This window comes from Alosa alosa, chromosome 19 (genome assembly GCF_017589495.1).
Source record: "Alosa alosa isolate M-15738 ecotype Scorff River chromosome 19, AALO_Geno_1.1, whole genome shotgun sequence".
NCBI lineage: Eukaryota > Metazoa > Chordata > Actinopteri > Clupeiformes > Clupeidae > Alosa > Alosa alosa.
This window is the reverse complement of record NC_063207.1, coordinates 20,421,300-20,441,617: the sequence shown is the minus strand read 5'-3', so window position 1 is coordinate 20,441,617 and position 20,318 is coordinate 20,421,300. Positions and strand designations below refer to the sequence as shown.

The 20,318-nt window shown below is 39.5% G+C and overlaps 1 protein-coding gene across 2 annotated transcripts in view; it reads left to right on the top strand.

Annotated features, from left to right (window-relative positions):
* kiz (kizuna centrosomal protein) overlaps positions 1-18,254 on the top strand; it is a 38,560-nt gene extending 20,306 nt beyond the window's left edge. The window contains exons 14-15 of one of the 2 annotated variants that reach the window (XM_048227719.1): positions 17,217-17,263; positions 17,426-18,254. In XM_048227719.1, the coding sequence (XP_048083676.1) occupies positions 17,217-17,263; positions 17,426-17,526 (148 nt within the window). In that variant the 3' untranslated portion in view covers positions 17,527-18,254. Of the gene's footprint in view, positions 1-17,216; positions 17,264-17,425 lie in introns of those variants that run through there. The other variant, XR_007191826.1, reaches the window with a different exon arrangement.
* The last annotated feature ends 2,064 nt before the right edge of the window (positions 18,255-20,318 follow it).

Sequence of the window (20,318 nt, the reverse complement as noted above, 5' to 3'; positions counted from 1 at the left end):
TATTTAATCCTGTTGTATATAGAAGACATTCTGGTTTACTGAAATAAAGAATTGGTTAGAATTGGGCCTGTGATAGAGTATCTCTCATATCTACTGGTATACTGTAGCAGGGAGAGAGAGAGAGAGAGAGAGACCACCCCAACCCACCCACATGCCCCTATAAGGTATTTGCATCCTGTGTAAACACAACAGTGCCTCAAAATAGAGCAGTACGTCTAACACACACACCATAGCATCATATAAACCATAGAATTGCCATCCTTGTCACTGCAATATGTCTACTACACACTACATCTCTGTGGAACATTGTCCTTTCTGCACAGCAAAGGAGGGCAGCCAACACATCAAACACAATGATCCCCCTATAGAAAAACAGTGTTTGTTGTATGAAATAAAGAGCCAAGCACCATTTGATGCTACATGCGGTTGCCATTCAATCTAGTTAAAGAACAGGAAAATCAAAAAGGGAAGGATAGGATGACAGGGTGAACACACTCAGAGTGAACTCTGTGATGTTATGTGGATGTATGCGCAAATTAAAATTGATGGTAATATAGTTAGGTAATATTAGTAAATAAAACCAAATAAGCCCTCCACAACACACACACACACACACACACACACACACAAATTAATTAATTCATAGAAAAATGAATAATGTATTTTATTAGTCTGTCCATGTAACTAGTCTTTTTTTCCCCTTTTCAATGGCACTTTTAAGTGTTTGTCACAGCTTTGTATAAAAAAAGTGGAAAATGTAGCATTAATGTGGGTGGCTCACTTAAGCAACTTCATGCAATCAGGTTAGCTACTTAACAATGCAGCCCTCTGTCCGGTCCTCAGCCCTTCAGTGGGAATACATTGTGGCTGGTAATGAGTGGGTAAACGTTATGAAGAATAATTTCCTTTGATTTCATGTGATTATCAGTCTCCGTACCGACACCAGGGTTGAATCGCACTCTCTCCCTGTCCCTCCTCCCTCTCTCTCTCTCTCTCCCAACTCTCTCTCTCTCTCCCTCCTAGTCCCGCTCTTTTGTCTCTTGGCCAGAAGACACTATTAGAACAAGAAAAGAGTATAATGACCACACTTTTATCAACTCTGTGTGTGTATGCTCACGCATCCATGCCCACACCACAGCCCCCCCACCCATTTTAATAAACATGAGGGGAATTGTTTTATTTTTAGCTGGAGATGTTTTCATATCACGCTTCCAGCTCATTTTCAGATTGATGTGTTTATGGTTCACAGGAAGCCGTAATCTGGAACAGCTGTAATACGTATACATATCAAAACAAAGCAAAATAAAACAAACAGTGTGAGCCACCATAACTGCAGAAAAGTAATGATTTAATGAGAAACTGCAAATCGTGAGGTTCTGTGTTTGTTGCAGGAGATGGCTTTTCTGTGTGAGCGATGTACTTGTGGATTGTGGACTGGCAGACATGGCAGTGGAGGCTTCTTTTTTTCTCTTTCAGATGCTAATGTTTAAGCATTCCTCTTACCACAGTCACTTCTTGCGCTTTATTGCTTCCACAAGTGGTCTGGAAGCCCTGCACTTCAGCAGAAGCACAACACTGTTCTATGCCCCCCCCCCCCCCTTCGTCTCTCTCTCTCTCTCTCTCTCTCTCACACACACACACACACACACACATTCTCTCTCTCACTGTCTTTCCCTTACCCATTCACTCGATTTTTCTTTTTCCTCCTTTAACGTTTTTGTCTCTTGGTTTCCCTCGTTTTCACCTCTGCACTCCTTACCCATTTGCATCCTCCTTCAGGCTCTCCATCTCTCTCTCTCTTCATCCCTCTCTCTCTCTCTCCCTCTTTCTCTCTCTCTCATGCATACACAGTCCCTCCCTCCATCTCACTCTTTCTCTATCTGTCTCTCCCTCTTATTGGCATTATTTTGTTACTGAGCTGATGAGAGACATCAAAAGAAGACATGGTAGCCCGAGTCGAAATGTTGTTTAGGGGGTGTGCCTCTCTGTTGTCTTAGACGTAATTATGATGTGCCAGTTAAGCCCGGGACTACAGCTGAGGGATTGGAGTTTAAAGCGGGGGGCTTTGGTGCAAAAAATGCATTTATGGCTCTTTGTATGGCTGCTCATTATGTGCGGGGCCGTTTCATTAAGTAATTGGTTTGCAGTTGTTTACATGAGTATTAAGGCCCTCTATTCAGAGGCCTTTGAGAGATACATTGTGCCAATGTTGCATGTTATGAATGCCCAATGAGAGGCGAGGGGCCAGGCCTATTGGCCAAACAGAGCTCCCGACTGAAAGGAGGAGAGGGAAGCAATGGGTGCTGCTTTGCATAGCAATGACTCACTCTTAATAAGCTTTCCAGATTAAATACATGCAGTCTATACAAGATGCAAAGAGATACTCTTAACACATTTATATGTGCTCATTTCACTATTATGGCATGGGAGAGAATTGGGGCCTTACACATTCTGTGTTCTCTCTCTCTCTCTCTCGCTCTCTCTGTCTTCATATCCTCCTCTCCACTGCACAGTTTTTTTTTTTTCAGCGAGCCACTTTTCATAGAGCACAGCATTTTATTGTGTTTATAAATCACGGGGATAGTAGACAGATCTGCAACAGTTTATTAAGGATGAGCCCCATTATATAAATCTTGCGTGGCCATTGTGGCGCACCGGGCAAAATCACTTTGTGGCTGAGTGGGAATGAAAGGCGCAGTGCACGAAGGAGAGAGTCTCAGTGAGCAGCTGCACTCCATGTAAAGGCCACTTGTTCTGGGCTTTGTCTCAGGGTGCATGCCTCTGCCTCAGCTTCCTCCAATCCCAGATGTATTGAGCCCCCCTATTTACTGTAGACACTTTCAGTGGGGCTTCCGATTCTTCATTGGGCCTTGTTATAGCAGTTGAGGGAGGGAGAAAAGAGGAGGGGAGAAGAAGTGTGTTCATGCATTGAACAGTGGTGAATGTGTGCATTTGTTTAAGGTTGAGGGGCGTTTGTGTCCCAGTCCCATCCATAGTCTTGTTATTAATTCCAGTGGTTACATACTGCTACGCACTAGTAACTACATATGGACAACGCAGATCATTTGTGTCCCTTATGTCTGTTTGGATAGATCTGTTAGCATCCCTCTTAGTCTTATTAACACATGTCATAACCAAATATTGTGAGTGAGTGTGTGTGTGTGTGTGTGTGTGTGTGTGTGTGTGTGTGTGTGTGTGTGTGTGTTGGGTAATGGGAGCACTGAGCGCTTCTTGCCAGTGGAGGTCACTCTATTTCTTCCTCCTCCCTCTTCTGTCTCTAGCAATACCAACAATGTTCAACCCAAATAGCATCTCAACCTTCATTTTAAGAACACACATTGTTCTCTCATTGTTCAGGGTCAAAAGCAGGCATTTTCTAAATTAATGAAGAGCATTCAGATAAATGAATAGCACAATAACACCAGTTTTTCGTTATAAGTTGCTGTAAGTGGCCTACATGTTATTCCTAAATTCTTTGACTCAGTTTTCATTAATTTAATGTGACCTGTGACCAGCAAGAACGTTTTGTGGTATTTGTGTTGTTCTGTTCAAGTCCAGCAGCTGGAGTAGAATGCTGTCTGAGCTGCCAGTAGAATGAGGAGATGAGAAAGGGGGCTGGTGTGTCAGTGTCAGTGTCCTCCATAAACCAGTAGAGGGCACTCACACTCAGGGTAGTGGGAGGCGCAAAGGCCACCTCACAATGCTCTCCCAGCTCTCACAGGGGCCAGAGCAAGCACAGCAAATCATCTGGCCAGCTTTGGAGTGTGTGTGTGTGTGTGTGTGTGTGCTTGCTTGTTTGTTTTTGTGTATGTGAGCATATCTTTGTTTAGAAACACTCATATTGGCTATATTTAGTATTCATTTAGAAAAAATACATGTAAACATCACATAATCATGTCAGTGAACACAAGAGGTCTCTTATACACTTGCCTCCTTTCCCAAGAATTACTGATGGAAAGATGGTCGTTCATTTCTGGCTCACTATACCAAAGCATGTTAACTCAGCGTTGAGTATGATTGTTATTGTCATTTAGTTCACTCCATATTTTCCCCAAAGACATTATACAGCAAAGATGACTTCCTGCCCTTTCATCATCCATAATAACCAATCCTCTGTTGTCGGTGGTGGGTATTGCTTTAAAGGGAGCTCTAACTTGGCTTGCAATAATGGCATCACAATGGAATATATCAACAGTGACATAATTATCATGGCGCTTGTTGTTATCAATTTTTTTCTCTGTCTCTACACCACTGTAAAATTCACCTCATAAAATCTACATTTGAGCATTGGTTTTGTTTGCTGTGCAAGATTAGTGGGAGTGGGCCTCTTTTCTGTCTGATCACAACATCACCAAATGTACTAAACAGTCTGCAACGGAGAACACGACAGAGTGACAGGGGGAGGGGGGGGGGGGTTGAAAAACGATGTGTTTCTGTCAAAGCCATAATTTGCATCATTTTACACATTACATTTACCTCTGTGTATGAGACGTAGCTAAACAGACGCCGGCCCTAGTCTTACATATTCAGATCATTGCCTCAATTAAGTGAACCTCAGCAAAGATGAACTGGCATAAATGTTTATGGAAATGAAATATTAGATTGGAGGGGTCAATGTCATCCACAGCTCTCTATGGTAATGGCAGAGTCTTGAAATCAGCCTCATCCCATTCTGAAGTGGAACAGCTGATAGATTGTTCCCATGGAAGTTATATAAAGGAAAGAATAGCCCAATTTGCCCCACAGAAACACAGTATTTATTATTGTCATTATGATGGAGGCAGAAGAACTCCAAATGTTGTTGTAAATGTCAGCTGTTAGGGGGGGAATAGGATGAGCCCAGGCCTCCATGGGCTTGTAAATGTATTAGTTTTCTGCTGTGTTTCCCCCCCCTCACTCAGTCATTCTGATGTGCACTTTTTTTTTTATTATTTTCCTGCTGGCTGTTTATATCAGGCCTTGGCAGCGTTCACTCTTTAAATTTGCATTCTTATACACTCATAACCTCTCTCATGCGCTGTGGCCCTTTGAAGATTAGAGTTGGAGATGAGGGAAAGATTTGTGGTGGCCACGTTTATCGAATGTGAAATAGCATACTTGTATAAATGACAGCCAAAACCATTGTCAGCCATTATGGACATCTAAACAACTGTCATAGTACAATGTTCTCTGTATGCGGTGCTTTTGCCTGCATGGAAAATGTCTAGAGCTCGCTATATGCTCGCACATACAGATAGTACATTTCGATACATACTGTTGTACAAATTCACATGAGTGTAAAGCACTGGTGTAAAATCTAGACTGGGAATATATGTGATTAATTTTCTTTCATATTTTATGGTGATCCGTAGATCAGGAATCTCTTATCTTAATCAGCTGAACTCATCGAGATTTCCATCCATCTCGGTGCCTTGTGAAATTGCCCATTTAACGTTTAAATACAAATAAACTAAAAAGAAAGTAGCTGCCCTAAAAATCTTTTATTAAATCTAGATTGAACAGTAGGTCCACCCAAGGACACATTCAGAGCCAGAGTATAAAGAAGCCCCTTGTTGATAACATCGTCACTTGACACACATTTAAAAGCATTTGATAAAAAAGAAGTCTATGGCAGGAAGAGAAGTGATGTGATATGGGCACAGTAGAGCTGCACAAGCACCTCTTAGACGCTGACCTGAACCTCCTGTGAATGGGGTGAGTGAGCATGGTACTTGTTTGTGTTGCAACAAGATAGTTGAACCACTATGCACAGTCCTGCAGGATCGGTGTGCACAGTTTCCTGGTCACAAGATGCACACAATGCAATTTTTTTTTCTATATGGATCAACACAGATGTAGAAAGTAATGACATGTTATATAAATATATATGAATTGAACGCAAACACTAACACAGAGCCTTTCAATACACAGTATTTTTCCATCCAAATGAATGACAGACTAAGTGAACCCATTTCTCTGTCCATCTGGTTATCCATTTTCATATGGCTGATTATTTATGCCTTTACATTAACACATTTATTTATTTATTTATTTATTTATTTATTTTGAGGCCATTTTGCCTCCACTCCCACTTCATTATCCAGAGTGTGAGAGCATCCTCCTCTCCAAGCCACACTACACAATTAACACGTAATAACTCTTCAATCATCTTCATTAAGTACGTCAGTTGCTGCAAATTAGTCTGGGAAGTGGTACATGTGGTCAGTATGGAGAAGATTTGTGCAGTGTTACCTTAAGGTGAAGTCTTAAGAGACACATAGGGGATATCTGTATGGGACAAACAACTAATTAGTTGTTATATACATACATACATACATAGTTGTTACATGCATGCATACATACATACATACATACATACATACATACATACTGTACACAAGCTAAGTCAGGTTCACCGTGCCATTCTAAAAGAAAAAATAGCAAACTATAATAAAGATGTTCGTAGTGAGAGAAGGATCCACTTCTCTAAGATAATTGCTGAAAACAGTGAAAAGTCTAAGATGTTCTCCATCATTGATAGGCTCCTACATCAAACACCCTTTGACACACTCAGTCAGGCATCTTCTCTAAGATGCGACGAATTTGCAGACGACTTCAAAAACAAAGTAACTTCTATAAGGAGGGTCATTGGTATCATAGGTAATAAGTTTGATAGTACACCCAAAAAGAGCTCCCCAAAATTAGTAAAAATACTTAATGATCTCAGACTTGCTACTGACTTAAACAAAGTCTCAAACCTTATTCTTCTAGATTTGAGTGCAGCATTTGACACCATTGATCATAGCATTTTAATTCACCACCTTGCGAACTGGGTTGGTTTCAAACCTACATTACTGGCAGAGATTAGGAGATCATGTGTCTGTAAAACATGACTTGCCTTTTGGTGTGGCCCAAGGGAGCTATCTTAGTCTGCTGCTTTTCCCCCTATATATTCTTCCGTTAGGAAACATCATAAGTCAGCATAATGTAAACTTCCACAGCTACTGTATGCAGACGATATCCAATTATGTATTTCTGTGGAGCCAACTAACCCAGATGGCTTTTGCTCCCTTATCACATGCTTAGCCTCCATTAATCAGTGGATGAGCAAAAAGCTAAAAAAAATGACAAAACAGAGGTACTTTTGGTTGGACCAAAATCAAAGTGAGACACCGTTCTTAGTAATCTTGGGAACCTGGCACACCAGGTTAAATCAGAAGTAACAAGCCTTGGTGTCATCTTAGATACAGAGTTAAGCTTCAAACCCCATATCAGTAAAGTTACCCAGACAGCTTATTTCCACCTGAGAAACATTGCCAAAGTGCGGCCTTTTTTAACTCAACAAGATGCAGAGAAACTAATCCATGCCTTTATCACTAGTAGGTAAGACTACTGCAATGCATTTTTTACTGGTCTCCCAAAAAAGCATATAAAGAAATTGGAAAGGAACTCTGCTGCTAAACTTTTAACTAAGACCAGGAAGAGAGAGCACCACCGGGCTCCCTGTTTTCTATAGAATTGATTTTAAGGTTCTGTTAATTACTTACAAAGCTCTGAAACACCTTCATATATCTCTAAGCTTTTAATATCTTATCAACTACAAAGGAACCTTACATCTTCCAATGCTAATTATGACCGCCGCGCAGCGAAGTTTTTTTTTTTTTTTCGCATGCCCAAATTTCCGTCAAGGATTCCCGGAACACTAAAAAGACCAGGGTACACGAAACTTGGTGGGCATGAAACCCCACATGGATAGCATGGAACCATCGTTTTTCGTTTTGATCTGTAGCCCCCCGCTGGACTGGACCCCCCGAAAGGAGGGTAGGGCAGACACAGTTTTCTGTGAATATCTCGAGAACCGTAGGGTTTAGGAGGACCATTCTTTTTTTGTATGTTGATCTCAAGGGGCCATGTCAACCCATTCCATAACTACTCATTTCATGTATAGCGCCACCTAGTTAAACAAAATTAAAAAAGTTAAAGTAAAAATGAGGTGTTGTAATCGCAGGTATCTGTGACCTAACATAGACAAAACTGCACGAAATTGGAAGTGTAGGATCATTATGACACCCTCTGTATGCACGCCAAGTTTCGTGGAATTCCGTTCATGGGGGGCCACACAATAAATTAATTTATGTTACTATACACCAACTGGCCTGTAGGTGGCCGGAGACAGTTTTCTGTGAATATCTTGAGAACCGTGGGGCCTAGGAGGTCCACCTTTTTATGTATGTTGGTCTTAAGGGGGCATGTCAACCCATCCCATTACCACTTATTTCATGTATAGCGCCACCTAGTTAAAAATTAAAAAGCAAAACATTAGGTGTTTTCATCACAATATCTCTGGCTGACATGGTCAAAACTGCACGAAATTAAAAGTGTAAGATCATTATGACACCCTCCGAATGCATGCGAAGTTTTGTGTACTTTCGTTCATGGGGGGCCTGACGTACACCAACAAGGATTCCCGGGACACTGAAAGACCGGTGTACACAAAACTTGGTGGGCATGTAACCCCACATGGATAGCATGGAACCGTCGTTTTTCGTTTTGATCTGTAGCCCCCCCACTGGACTGGACCCCCCGAAAGGAGGGTAGGGCAGACACAGTTCTCTGTGAATATCTTGAGAACTGTAGGGCCTAGGATGACCAATTTTTTTCCGTATGTTTGCCTCCAGGGGTCATGTTAACGCATTTCATGTGCACAAACGAATACACACGCACACACATACATTCACAGTAATCATACGTATGACACATACTCACACAGTAGACATATGTACGCATGCATACACAGGCACATACGCAGGCACACACACAAGCGCACGCACACACACACACACACACACACACATAACATAAACATGTACATGCACACATGCACACAATTCAAGAATTTCTGAGAATTATGAACAGGCAAGATGGAGGTGGGCTTGTATAAAATGAATTTTACATGTGAAATCTATGAACTAATCATGTTTTGGTACTTGTCTAGCAGATACCAGTGAGAATTGAGTGTGGATAATGCAATTTAGTGAGACAGTTAGAATCATATAGGCCTTTCAGCGTGATTTATTTTTGTGGGAAAAATGTGCTGGACTGGGCGGCGGTCATATTTTGTACCGCTCTGCGGTACATGTAGTATTTTAATTGTGCCCAAAGTGCTCGACAAGCAAAGTGGAGAAGCTGCTTTTATCCATTATGCACCGAAGCTATGGAACACCCTGGCTCTGTACATCACACAGGCGAGTTCAGTAAATATCTTTTAAAAAGACCTGAAAACATACCTGTATATGAGAGCTTTTAGTTAGTTCATTTTTATATTGAAGCCTATTTCTTCACATTATTTTACATTCTACTGCTGCTATTTACAGTCTTCCTATTTTCACTGCACTAGTTGTATCATATGTGTTGTTGTATGTATCTCCTTACCATCCTGTGAATTCTCATCTTTACTTAATTGTAAATCTCTGATGTTTTATTTATTGTTTTGTTTGTTTGTTTGTTTGCATTATTATTATTTCTTCTCTTTCTTGTTCTCTATTATTATGTTCTCTAAATTATGTTATGTTAAGTTCTCCAAATGTAAAGCAGTGTGGCTCCTTTAAGAACGTAGAACGGCCACCTAGCGAGAGAGGAAAAGAGAGAAGATGCTTCTGCTGTCTACTGATTGCTGCCAAAGCAGGGTAGTGTACGATCAGACTTATTCAATGTCTAAACTATTGGCCATTGAATAAAGTGGTGATTTCTCGCACACTATGTCTTGCATCTGTCTATTGCTCATGACTTAAGCTACAGTAGAAGCGCTGACTTTGGTCTTGGAGCATATAATGATCTGACTAACATGATGATCTGGACTAAAATAAAGGCAGGGAAGGTAACATTTCTCAGTATAAATGACCCAAACATACTATAACGTGTGTATATCCATAAAATAGGTAAACAAGTAATACTGTAAAAAATAACAAGGAAAATCTGCACACTAGCTCTCCTTTTTTCCTGTTTACTCTTGGTGAAACTTAAATAAACAGACAAAAAAGGGGTGCTAGTGTGCGGATAGTCGGTATAAATGACCAAAATGTGTGTTAACAAAACACTATGTAAATCAGATTTATCTACTGAAACAGAAACCCACGGAGTTTGTTTTGTATGCTTGGCTACTTATCCCCAACTAGCGCGTAGTACAGAGCTACACTAATACACCAGCGACGCACAACAACAACTAGGCTACACTCATGCCTAGCTTAGCTGAGCTACAGTGATGGCCAAAAGTATTGGCACCCATGCTAAAGTTGACTGAAAAGAGGAAAATAAAATCTTCCTTTTGGAAACTCTTTTGGAAATTGATCTTAATGCCTTAAGTGAAAAATGAGGAAATATCTAACCTTTAAGGACACCAATTTTCTTAGTGAATGAATAATGTATCATAAATAAATAACTGTTCTTCCTTAAAATACAGGGGTCATAAGTATTCCCACCCCTATGTTAAATTCCCATAGAGACAGGCAGATTTTTATTTTTAAAAGCCAGTTATTTCATGGATCCAGAATACTGTGCATCCTGATAAAGTTACCTTGGCCTTTGGAATTAAAATAGCCCCACATCATCACATACCCTTCACCATACATAGAGATTGGCATGGGTGTTATTTCAGTTAGCCTATTAGCTGGTTTGATGCTCATTGAGCTCAATGCAAATGCTATTGTCTATCCAAAGTACTGTAAAATGCCTGTTTTGCCTGCCTGCCGGTCTGTGACGTAAGTTTGTGTGAAAGAATTTCCACTTCTGTTTTGGGGGGCTTTTATTTTGAAACCACATATTTGGGGATCAATAAAGTATCTATCTATCTATCTTATCTATCTATCTATTTTAAAACCACATATTTGGGGATCAATAAAGTATCTATCTATCTATCTATCTATCTATTTTGAAACCGTTCCTACCGCGAACAGAGCAGACATTAAACATAGACGTGAACATGAAATGAAACAACACAGAACGATCATTTGATTGTTTCAGCACACTACAAGGAAACACAATGTTAGTGTTCATGGAGTATTGTACTTATCAATGTGCATGTTATGCCTTAAAGTAGGCCTAATTTGGACTGTAACTAGAACTTCTTTTCACTTGTTAAGTTGAGTAAGTTGGTGTTCACTGATGTGAATGAATAATGAAATAGCCTAGGCCTATTTCCATACCGGAGATTTTAGAGTAGCAGGAGAGGCTTCGAGTTCGGTGCTGCAGCTCGGAGCTAACGCTTTGCAGTTCAACAGGTGTGTGTGTGTGTGTGTGTTTTGTCTCTTTGCATGCATGCTGACATGGGGGGGGGGGGGGGGGGTTATGGCTGAATCATCGATTCTACATTTGATTTCGAAGTTCGAGATTGAGATATATTTTCCATCGATTAAAATGAAATCGTGACACCCTTACTTTTGACAGTAACCAGGTGCACATGGTTTCTGTTATGTCTTTGTCTGAATGTAACTTTTCTATGTACATACAGTAGGCCTACTTTGCTTTGAGTTGCGCATGTCGCGCAGTGGGCTGTGTTCCCCTTGTTTCCCCATTAGTGGGGTTAATTGGGTACCCTGGCTGGCTAGTGCCAGCCTGATTAGGAGAGCCTTGTGATTGGTTAATTGGCTGAGCACATGTGTATTTAAATCCCAGTGTTGGGAGTGTAAGGGGGGGGGGGGGCTCTTCTTTTTCCTGTATGCATGTAATGTGCTGTTGTTCGGCAGTTTCTGCGATCTTCTGGATTTATTTGCGGTGTTTTCTTCAGTCGGGTGTGCGACTCACCGTTTTTCTTTTGGTTGTTTTAAGTTATTTGTCTAGTGTCTGTCTGCTCCTTTAAGGAGATATTGTACTCTACTTTATTTTCACTTTTGTATATATTTTCTCTCCGGTTTTGGATTCAGTTCAAATAAAATCATATATTTTTTCCATCACCCACTTTCATTGTCACTGGCTGTGCTTAATTTCTCTCCTCCTATGAGTACCTATCCCTTTCTTCTACACATTCTGAATGGTTACTTGTACCAGTGTACTATTCAGGTGTATATCTGAATGTTGACCTCCCTCCCTTCAGGCAGTAACTCAATTCTGCTGCTTCCTGTGTAGGATTGTCTATTGGAGGAAGTTTTACAAAAGTTATCGATCTGATGTGTGCCTGGTATTTATCGTGCAGGGTCACATTAGTGGAGAGGTATTCTTGGTCAGTTAGAAAAGGTTTTTATTCATTAAATAAATAAATGGCTTTAATTCTCTTATCACAAATGTGTTATAGGAATAGAGTGACTGAATAGGATCATGGTCAGTGTAATTAGTTTCATATGCCTACTGCATAGCCGCATTGGGCAGCTCCAAGGCTAAGCCATTAAAACTGGGTGGAGAGATGCCACTCAATGTTCTCACCTTCCCACACACATACTCACTCAAACAGAGCCTTGTCAGATATGTTGTTTCACTTGGTGAACCCACATGCCACATGCCTCCTCAGTATATAGTGTTTTCTGCGCCCCAGGGTGTATTTACTGCCAATGCAGAACCCATGCTGTATTCCAACAAACAAAACAATTTCTTCAGGCCTAAACCAGAGCCCATATGGTTATATGATAACTTAAAAGATGATGGTGATGATGATGGTCTGACATTGTGTCTGCTTGAATGGAACTGTGATGATGTACACTGAAGAGGGCTTGCTTTAAAGATACAACTAGCCCAGGCTCCTGCCTACTGTATGCATCAGTGCAGATCGAAGGTTTCCCAGAGGTCAGCCATTCACATAGAGATAGCAGTGATGCTATGGGAACCCGGCCACCCTGTGCCAGGAGCACTTCTGAATGAAAGATGGCCCTGACAGGGTCCTTAACCCTTTGCAGACCGCGCCGAACATTCAATTTTTTCATACTTGATGGCCTTATGGCACAAAAAGGTTTATTGTGTGGTTATGGTACATGACAGAGATATAATTTACCCACCATTATAATCAGGGGAAATAGCACTTTCAAATGGTATAAAATATAATTAATAATTTTGAGGAGAACACGCATATTATTTTAAAAATATCTTTAAAATTCAACCCCAAAAAACACAAAACTATCAGTTTGTCAAGATTAATCTCATTTTCCCCCCAATTTCTGTTGTAGATAGAGAAAAACTTAGAGTGTATGGGAGATTCACAATTTTGTCCTCTACTCAGTGATAAAAACAGAATCAATGTATCACCTTTTGTTCAAAAGTTATGATAAATTTATTAGACCTTTGCAGACGGCACGAAACATTCCGTTTTTTCATACTTGATGCCCTTGTGAGACAAAAAGGCTTATTGTGTGGCCATGCTACATGACAGAGATAAGATATACCCACCATTGTAATCAGGAGAACTAGCCCTTTAAAATGGTACATATCATAGTTAATAAGTTTGAGGGTAACACACATTGTTTTTAAACAATACCTTCAAAATTCAACATCAAAAAACACGAAAATATCAATTTGTCAAGATGAATCTTACTTTTCACCTAATGTCTATTGTAGATATAGTGTGTGAAAGATAGACAGTGTTGTGTTCTCCTCAGTGAAAAAAAAAAAACAGAATCAATTTATCACCTTTGGTTCAGAAGTTATGATTAATTTACTCATAACTGCAAGTCGCAGTAACAAGTAGAATTTTTAAAGAGTAGGATGTTTTCCTTTCCTGGTTTGACATCTGACCAAAAATACACAGATATAATGGTCACGTAACAAATATAAGATGTTTTACCATAAAAACAAGATGCATAGCTAAATATAGGATGTCTTACTGTACTCTGAGGAGGCAAAATCAATTGTGGGGAGGAAAGATAAAGGCTGAAATAAAGACTAGGCAGGTGGTAACTCCGTGTGCTTCATTCTACTATGAAAACAACGATAAGAGACACTGGCACATGTGTTAGGTTTACGAAAGAGGAAATAAATCATTTTATTTAGATAAGTCTTTAACAATTTCATTAAATAATCAGGAACAACAACTTCAGGTAAATAACATAAACATATGTTTACAAACAAGCAGTAACTATTAGAACTACAAGACAACAGTATAACAAAGATCAACAAAATACTTTAACATGATGAACAAAGCATCAATTCATATTATAGCATAACAAAGCATCAATTCACATTCACACATATAAACAATTAAAACATTAGAAGAAATTCAATACATTTAACAACCATACAGCATATATTTCGATACAATATATAATTATCGATATAATTTGCCCCTACACATAAGGTGATACACTAATCTAGCATTCACACCAGATCTGTGGTGTGTGTGTTTTATCACAGCTGTTGGTGTGTGTGTGTGTGTGTGTGTCCATCTAAGCCTAGCAGACGATGAGGTGTAAATGCTACTGGAGTTGGTGTCCCGGTCTGTGTTAGAAGGATAGGCAAAGTGTGTGCTTTCTACCTGACATGGGACTTGACCAAGCTCAAAATAAAGAAATTGTCAGATAAGAAAATTAGAAATTGAATTACAAATCTAAGCAAACTATTATCACTATAATCCCTGTCATTATTGTTATAAGCAACACTCTTATCACAACCAGAAATGTGCATACGCCCAGTTGGGCGAACACACACACACACACACACACAAACATGCTTACCCATCTGAGGATGATGGGAGATTACTCTCCTCCTCTAGCACATCATTGTCTTCCTCTTCATCCAGAAACTACCCGTCCATGCTATCGTGCCATCGTGGTCCTTGGGGTCATGTTTGCCATCAGCAGTCGGCTACTTTCACCTCAGTTGCACGTACTTCTCTCCCTCCATCTAAAATAACAAAAAATCACAGGTCTGATAGTGAATAGGTTGTTTAGTTTTATTTTACATTACTTCCACATAATCTTAATCACCACCAACCATGACTCTTTTCACTAAAAAGTATTTTTTTTGTCACTAAAGGACTCCAATATTGCTTGGAGAGGTAACATTAGTCTCAGAGCTCACTATAAGTGTTATTGCCTTGGCTAAACTATACATAGCATACCAGCTTACAAGCAAACATTGATTCATGAACATGAATCAGGAGATATGACAGAAAAAATCTAAACAGCGTATGCATACACATACACACCGTACATAGGCTACTGCAGTTGCGTAAAGACAAAACACCCCCTTAGAAAATGATATGTCAACGAGAAGGCTTGGGTGTATGAGCTCCCATCATAGCACACCAAAAACCTCATAATCGTAGCAGCAAACCTTACAGCCTAAAAGTTAAACAATACTAAGACACATTTCTAACAAATCTTCAGTCATGTATTGATGAAAACAGCAGTCAATTAATAAAATCCTTACATTACACCATCGGTGATCAACACACTCACGTCGGTAACATAACATTAACGTTGTCATTCATGTCAGATGTTTATATCTAAGTAAGCTAAGCAACTTGGCTACAAACAACTGTAAATTGTGCTATACATATTACAAAGGAATGAAAGGTTTATTTGACAATAAAATACCGATTAGGTGTACTTGACATAAAGTTGCCAGTCATGAAGCAGGGGAGTGAACTTTTATCATGACTACGCTGGCGTCAAGGACATGTTGCAGCCTCTCCTGATGCTAACGTTACCTTTACTTAGCTAGTTTTCTGTATCATCAGATGACAAGCAAGCAATCGTTCAAAATAGAACAAATCGTTAAAGTTTCAGTCCTAGTAGGTCTGTAATCTTGGTTGACATATAGTAACCCCCAAAATGACTGAAAATAATGAGTTTACTAAAGATTACGATTATTATTTAAAATACAAGCTGTCATATCAGCTGAAGTGAACACACACGCGCATTATGTTACGACCATTCATACAAGGTGTAATTACCAGGAAAAATAACTTTTAAAACGATTTTGAAGTAATAACATGGATAACAAGTAGTAATAACATAAAAGACTTGTTTTTTACCTCAGATGATCCAGTAGTTTCTCCTTTGGACGACGTGAAGATCAACGATGCATAGTGCTTCCTGCTGTTTATCCTCTAGTGGAGGGAGCGTCAACTCTTGATTTTTCCTTCACGTGAGTAAAAGTAATTCAACCACAAATCCCTTTAACTAATCATATCGCCAGAAAGCCTATGATGTGACGTTTTTGAGGAAGTTTTCATTGATAAAATTGGTTGGGGTATGGCGGAGTTATTAGACTGAACGTCATAGGTACTGGGGTACCGAAATTAGAACGTGCGGTCTGCAAAGGGTTAAGCACGATTAGCGAAGGAGTCAAGGAAGTTTCTGTTATTTGGCCATCTGAATCTAAGCTTAATTAAGCATTTATACAACAATTCTACCACAAACTAAATAATCTGAAAACATCCCGTTACTTTTTAAAAATGTTAATTTCGACATCGTTCTAACGCATCAAAAAATAGTTTCCTTTTCAATAGACAGCGTCTTGGTTGCTAGGTAACCAACATTCCAGATCCTTCGTTAGTGTCTTCTTGAAAGAAATGTTGAAAGTCGTGCTGAAATCACATTCATATCTAGGTAGGTTTGCTGCATGCATGTTACAAGGACACTGGGCCATGTCATGTAAGGGACATGGTACTGCAAAAAACGGAAACATAGTCTACATTGCAGAACCACTCAACTTTATTAATTTATGGTGAATAAATGTTACACTACTGTGCACACAGCCTGACGTGACGATGCTAGCTCGTTAGCAGCGGTTAGCTAACTATGCTAACGTTAGTTATCTACAAGTCTCCTCCAAGTGACAATCATATTATACACAATGCTGAGAATAATTAGCATCCTCGTTTATCTATCTTACTTACATTGAGTTGACTGTGTGGCTTAATCCACAGATGTGGTGAAGCACTGTTTCGTTATGGTTTGCTAAGGAGTAACCCATTGCTTAAGATAGTGGAGGGCTGGGATGAGAACATTGTGTCGCGGAGTGATTTATTATTAGCTGTGCAAAGTCCGAGTTGAAATGTCCAGGGATATTCCAACTCATGGAACGTCTCTCGGCCAATCAGAAACCAATAAATAGTTCCATAGAACCCAATTGTTGTATAATGGAAAATAATCCCTGTAGCATCCATTATGCAGATATGGATATACACTGTTTTTACAAAGATGTCTTTATTTGTGCTTGATTAAGATGTTAATGTCAAATGAACACAGTGGAGCTTCAGTCTATGTAGGATAGGAATGCATGATGAGTAATCAAACTGTGTCTTTGTTTTCTAGCAAAGAGAAAACCAAAGCTGAGGCCCTTTCAGCCATCCAATCAAAAGGTATGTCTTATACAGGAGTGCACACTTTAATGACAAATATACATGATGTATGTATATGTATGCATGTATGATCATCTTACCATTTGACGAGACATTGTAAATTATTTTACTATGCAAATACATTTTGAATGTATCTTTATGAATGTATCTTTTTCTCTGCAGCTTTTTGGGGAGAATCAGATGACAGCAATTCGGACATTGAAATTGCCTTGCGTCCTCAGTCTTGGAAGTCTGGTGATGACACTGATGATTTCTACGACTGATTGCAACCTCTGGAAAGAACAGTTAATGCTGGTGCCGGCAAAACCCTTGTTCGGAGGTTGTGCTTATGTGCTCTTGTTTGCTCTTGAAGCATTCACAACTGTGCATTCTATTAGAATAAATAAAGGGACCTCTTAGTTGCTGGCGAAAGAATGTGGAGGATTTTTCAAACACGCCAGTGCTAACCCTGCTTGAATCTCTCCATCTGAACAGTCCTTGTGACTGGTTGAAATAGATTAAACTTTGCTTTTAAAGCCATTCCTTTGCACTGTGTTGCATATTATGAATTTTAGATTTTGCAGGCGTCTCAAAATTTGTCATCGCCGGAGGGCTTGAGTGGGCTGCTTTGAGTCAACACTGGTGAGAGCCAGCCAGTTATGGCCACTCTGAACAGTGGCAGAACACCTTTGAACTCAGTGAAGTACCAGCACTAGGAGAACAAAGTGTGTCATAGCTGTCTAAAAATGGAAGCAAACAGTTTTTTCCCCTCTCTGCAGTGACTCTTATAAACCAATGTTTGCACACATAAAATATGACACTTTCGTGCAACTGTGAATACCTGCCGAATGAGAGCGTAATCAAGCATTTATATAGTGAATGCTGTTCAGTCATGAAAAGACGTAGTAGCTTAAGGGCTCTTTTCGTTTTTTGGGGACAATGCTTACAAAGGTTGTGACATGGTAATGGGTACATTTTTATATACTGTGTATGAATAAAATGTGCTTTTTAACACACTGTATGAATAAAATGTGCTTTTTAACAACAAATAAAGCTAGAAATGCTAATTAAATACATGATAGAATTAGGCATATTGGAATACGTGGAACCAAACCAGGTACCTACATACACTGCCCCTGTCACTATAAATATTCCTTCATAATGTTTTTAATGCATTGGATGCAAAATGATTACACTCGCTTTGTTTGTTCACATCTTTTAATGGATGCAGAAATTATGATAGAATCTGATTGTAAAATGCACGGACATGGTAGCCAGCTAACCCTGATTAATCACAAACACACATACACACATAATGACCTTTGCCCCCTCTCTCAGTGGGGAGTTTCATATGGCATACATATAAATCTGTTTATGGCTGGAAGTTCATTTGTTTTCCTCATTCCAGAGGTATATTTAACATTCACTGAGCCTATGCTGTTCCATAATAATAATGCAAAATGCTGGCATTCAGTCCATCAGTGGGATTCCATTAGTCAGCTTTTAGGTGACTTAGTGAGCCTGAACCATCTAAAGTAGGACTCCACACTCATTATCTGTAATGGCTGCGGCCAGCCTTGACCCTCGTGGTGAACAAAATGAAACGTGTGTGAATAATTTGGAGTTTTTTTGCTTAAAAGGTACCCCTCAGATAATATCCATGTTAAGGATCATGTCAACAGTCACTTGTGTGCCTGGAGATAGTGCGCTGAGAGCAGAGTTAGATTGTGCTAACATATAAAAACACAATAAACAGTTTTTAAAAGAACTTTTCCTCTGATTAGTTCAGCCTTTCAGAGAAAGACATTTACTGACAGTGCCTGTTCCACTTCACGGCAGGTAGGCCTACTGAAGTAGATTTTACCACAGTCAGACTTGGAAACAGCAGGAGGTCAGGGCTATTGGATTTGAGATGTCTTAAACACACCATTATGACCATTATAAACCACACTCTTCCCATGGCCTTACTATAGTGTAAGGTTCAAGACTAGCTGGTTAGTAACTTTAGTAGTGAAAATAACAAGGCATGGGTGTGGTAACACTTTATTTTAATGTGTCGCTGTTACAGTGTACCTACCTAATTAGAGGTACTACCATTGTACTTGCATTATGTATTTGTAGGTACCTACATATAGTTGTTACATTGTAATACTGAGTGCTTTTACAAAACTTTGCCAATTTGCCTAAATTTTCATCAGAGGCAAAGAGCTGACCTGAGACCTGCTGGATGGGGTAAATCTGGTCATGATAGATTTGATATACAAATCATTCTTAGCTCCAGTCAAGGCCTCATTGTCTTCAGTGTACATGTAACAACTGTGCTGCTACAACCTTGTTACTCTTTGATACAGTGGAATAAACTTATTAAGTGCACCAGTTAATTACTTACATGTACCTATGACATGTATGTTATGTCTTCGATGTCTTGGAACAGGTCTACTAATTCACATGTACTGTGTGGTGTAACGGCAGACACGTTTCAACACATCAATTACAGGATGCATGACATCACTGACAGGATGTATATAATATGTACATGTAAGTACTTAACTGGTACACTTTGTTTTAATGGGTTTATTCCACTGTATCAAAAGAGTAATAAATGTGAACCAACACAGTTGATACATGTACTACATACAGTATGTAGGGTAATGGCAGACATGTTCCAAGACACCAATGACACAACATACATGTAATATGTAATTGTAAGTACTTTACTTACAATTTTGTACCTTAAAATAATGTTTCCAAAATCGTTTCAGTGGTTCATCAGCTCGTGTCAGGGTGTACGGCACTTTCTGCATTCGCTTCGCGGCCCTCTATCGGCTATAACCGCACTATGTAAGTTTGTATCTGTAGTTCGATGGAATGAGACATGAGAAACTATAAATTTGACTTGCATCTGATGTCGCAATACATCGTACTTTCATAAAATCATGCAACATATTCTACCTTGTCTGTGGACATTGTTATTTGCAAAGCCGGTGCTGGATAAACAAATAGTGCATGCAACACAGGAAAAGTTATTTGGTGTTGCTTTAACTGGTACACTTCATTTTAATGGGTTTATGCCACT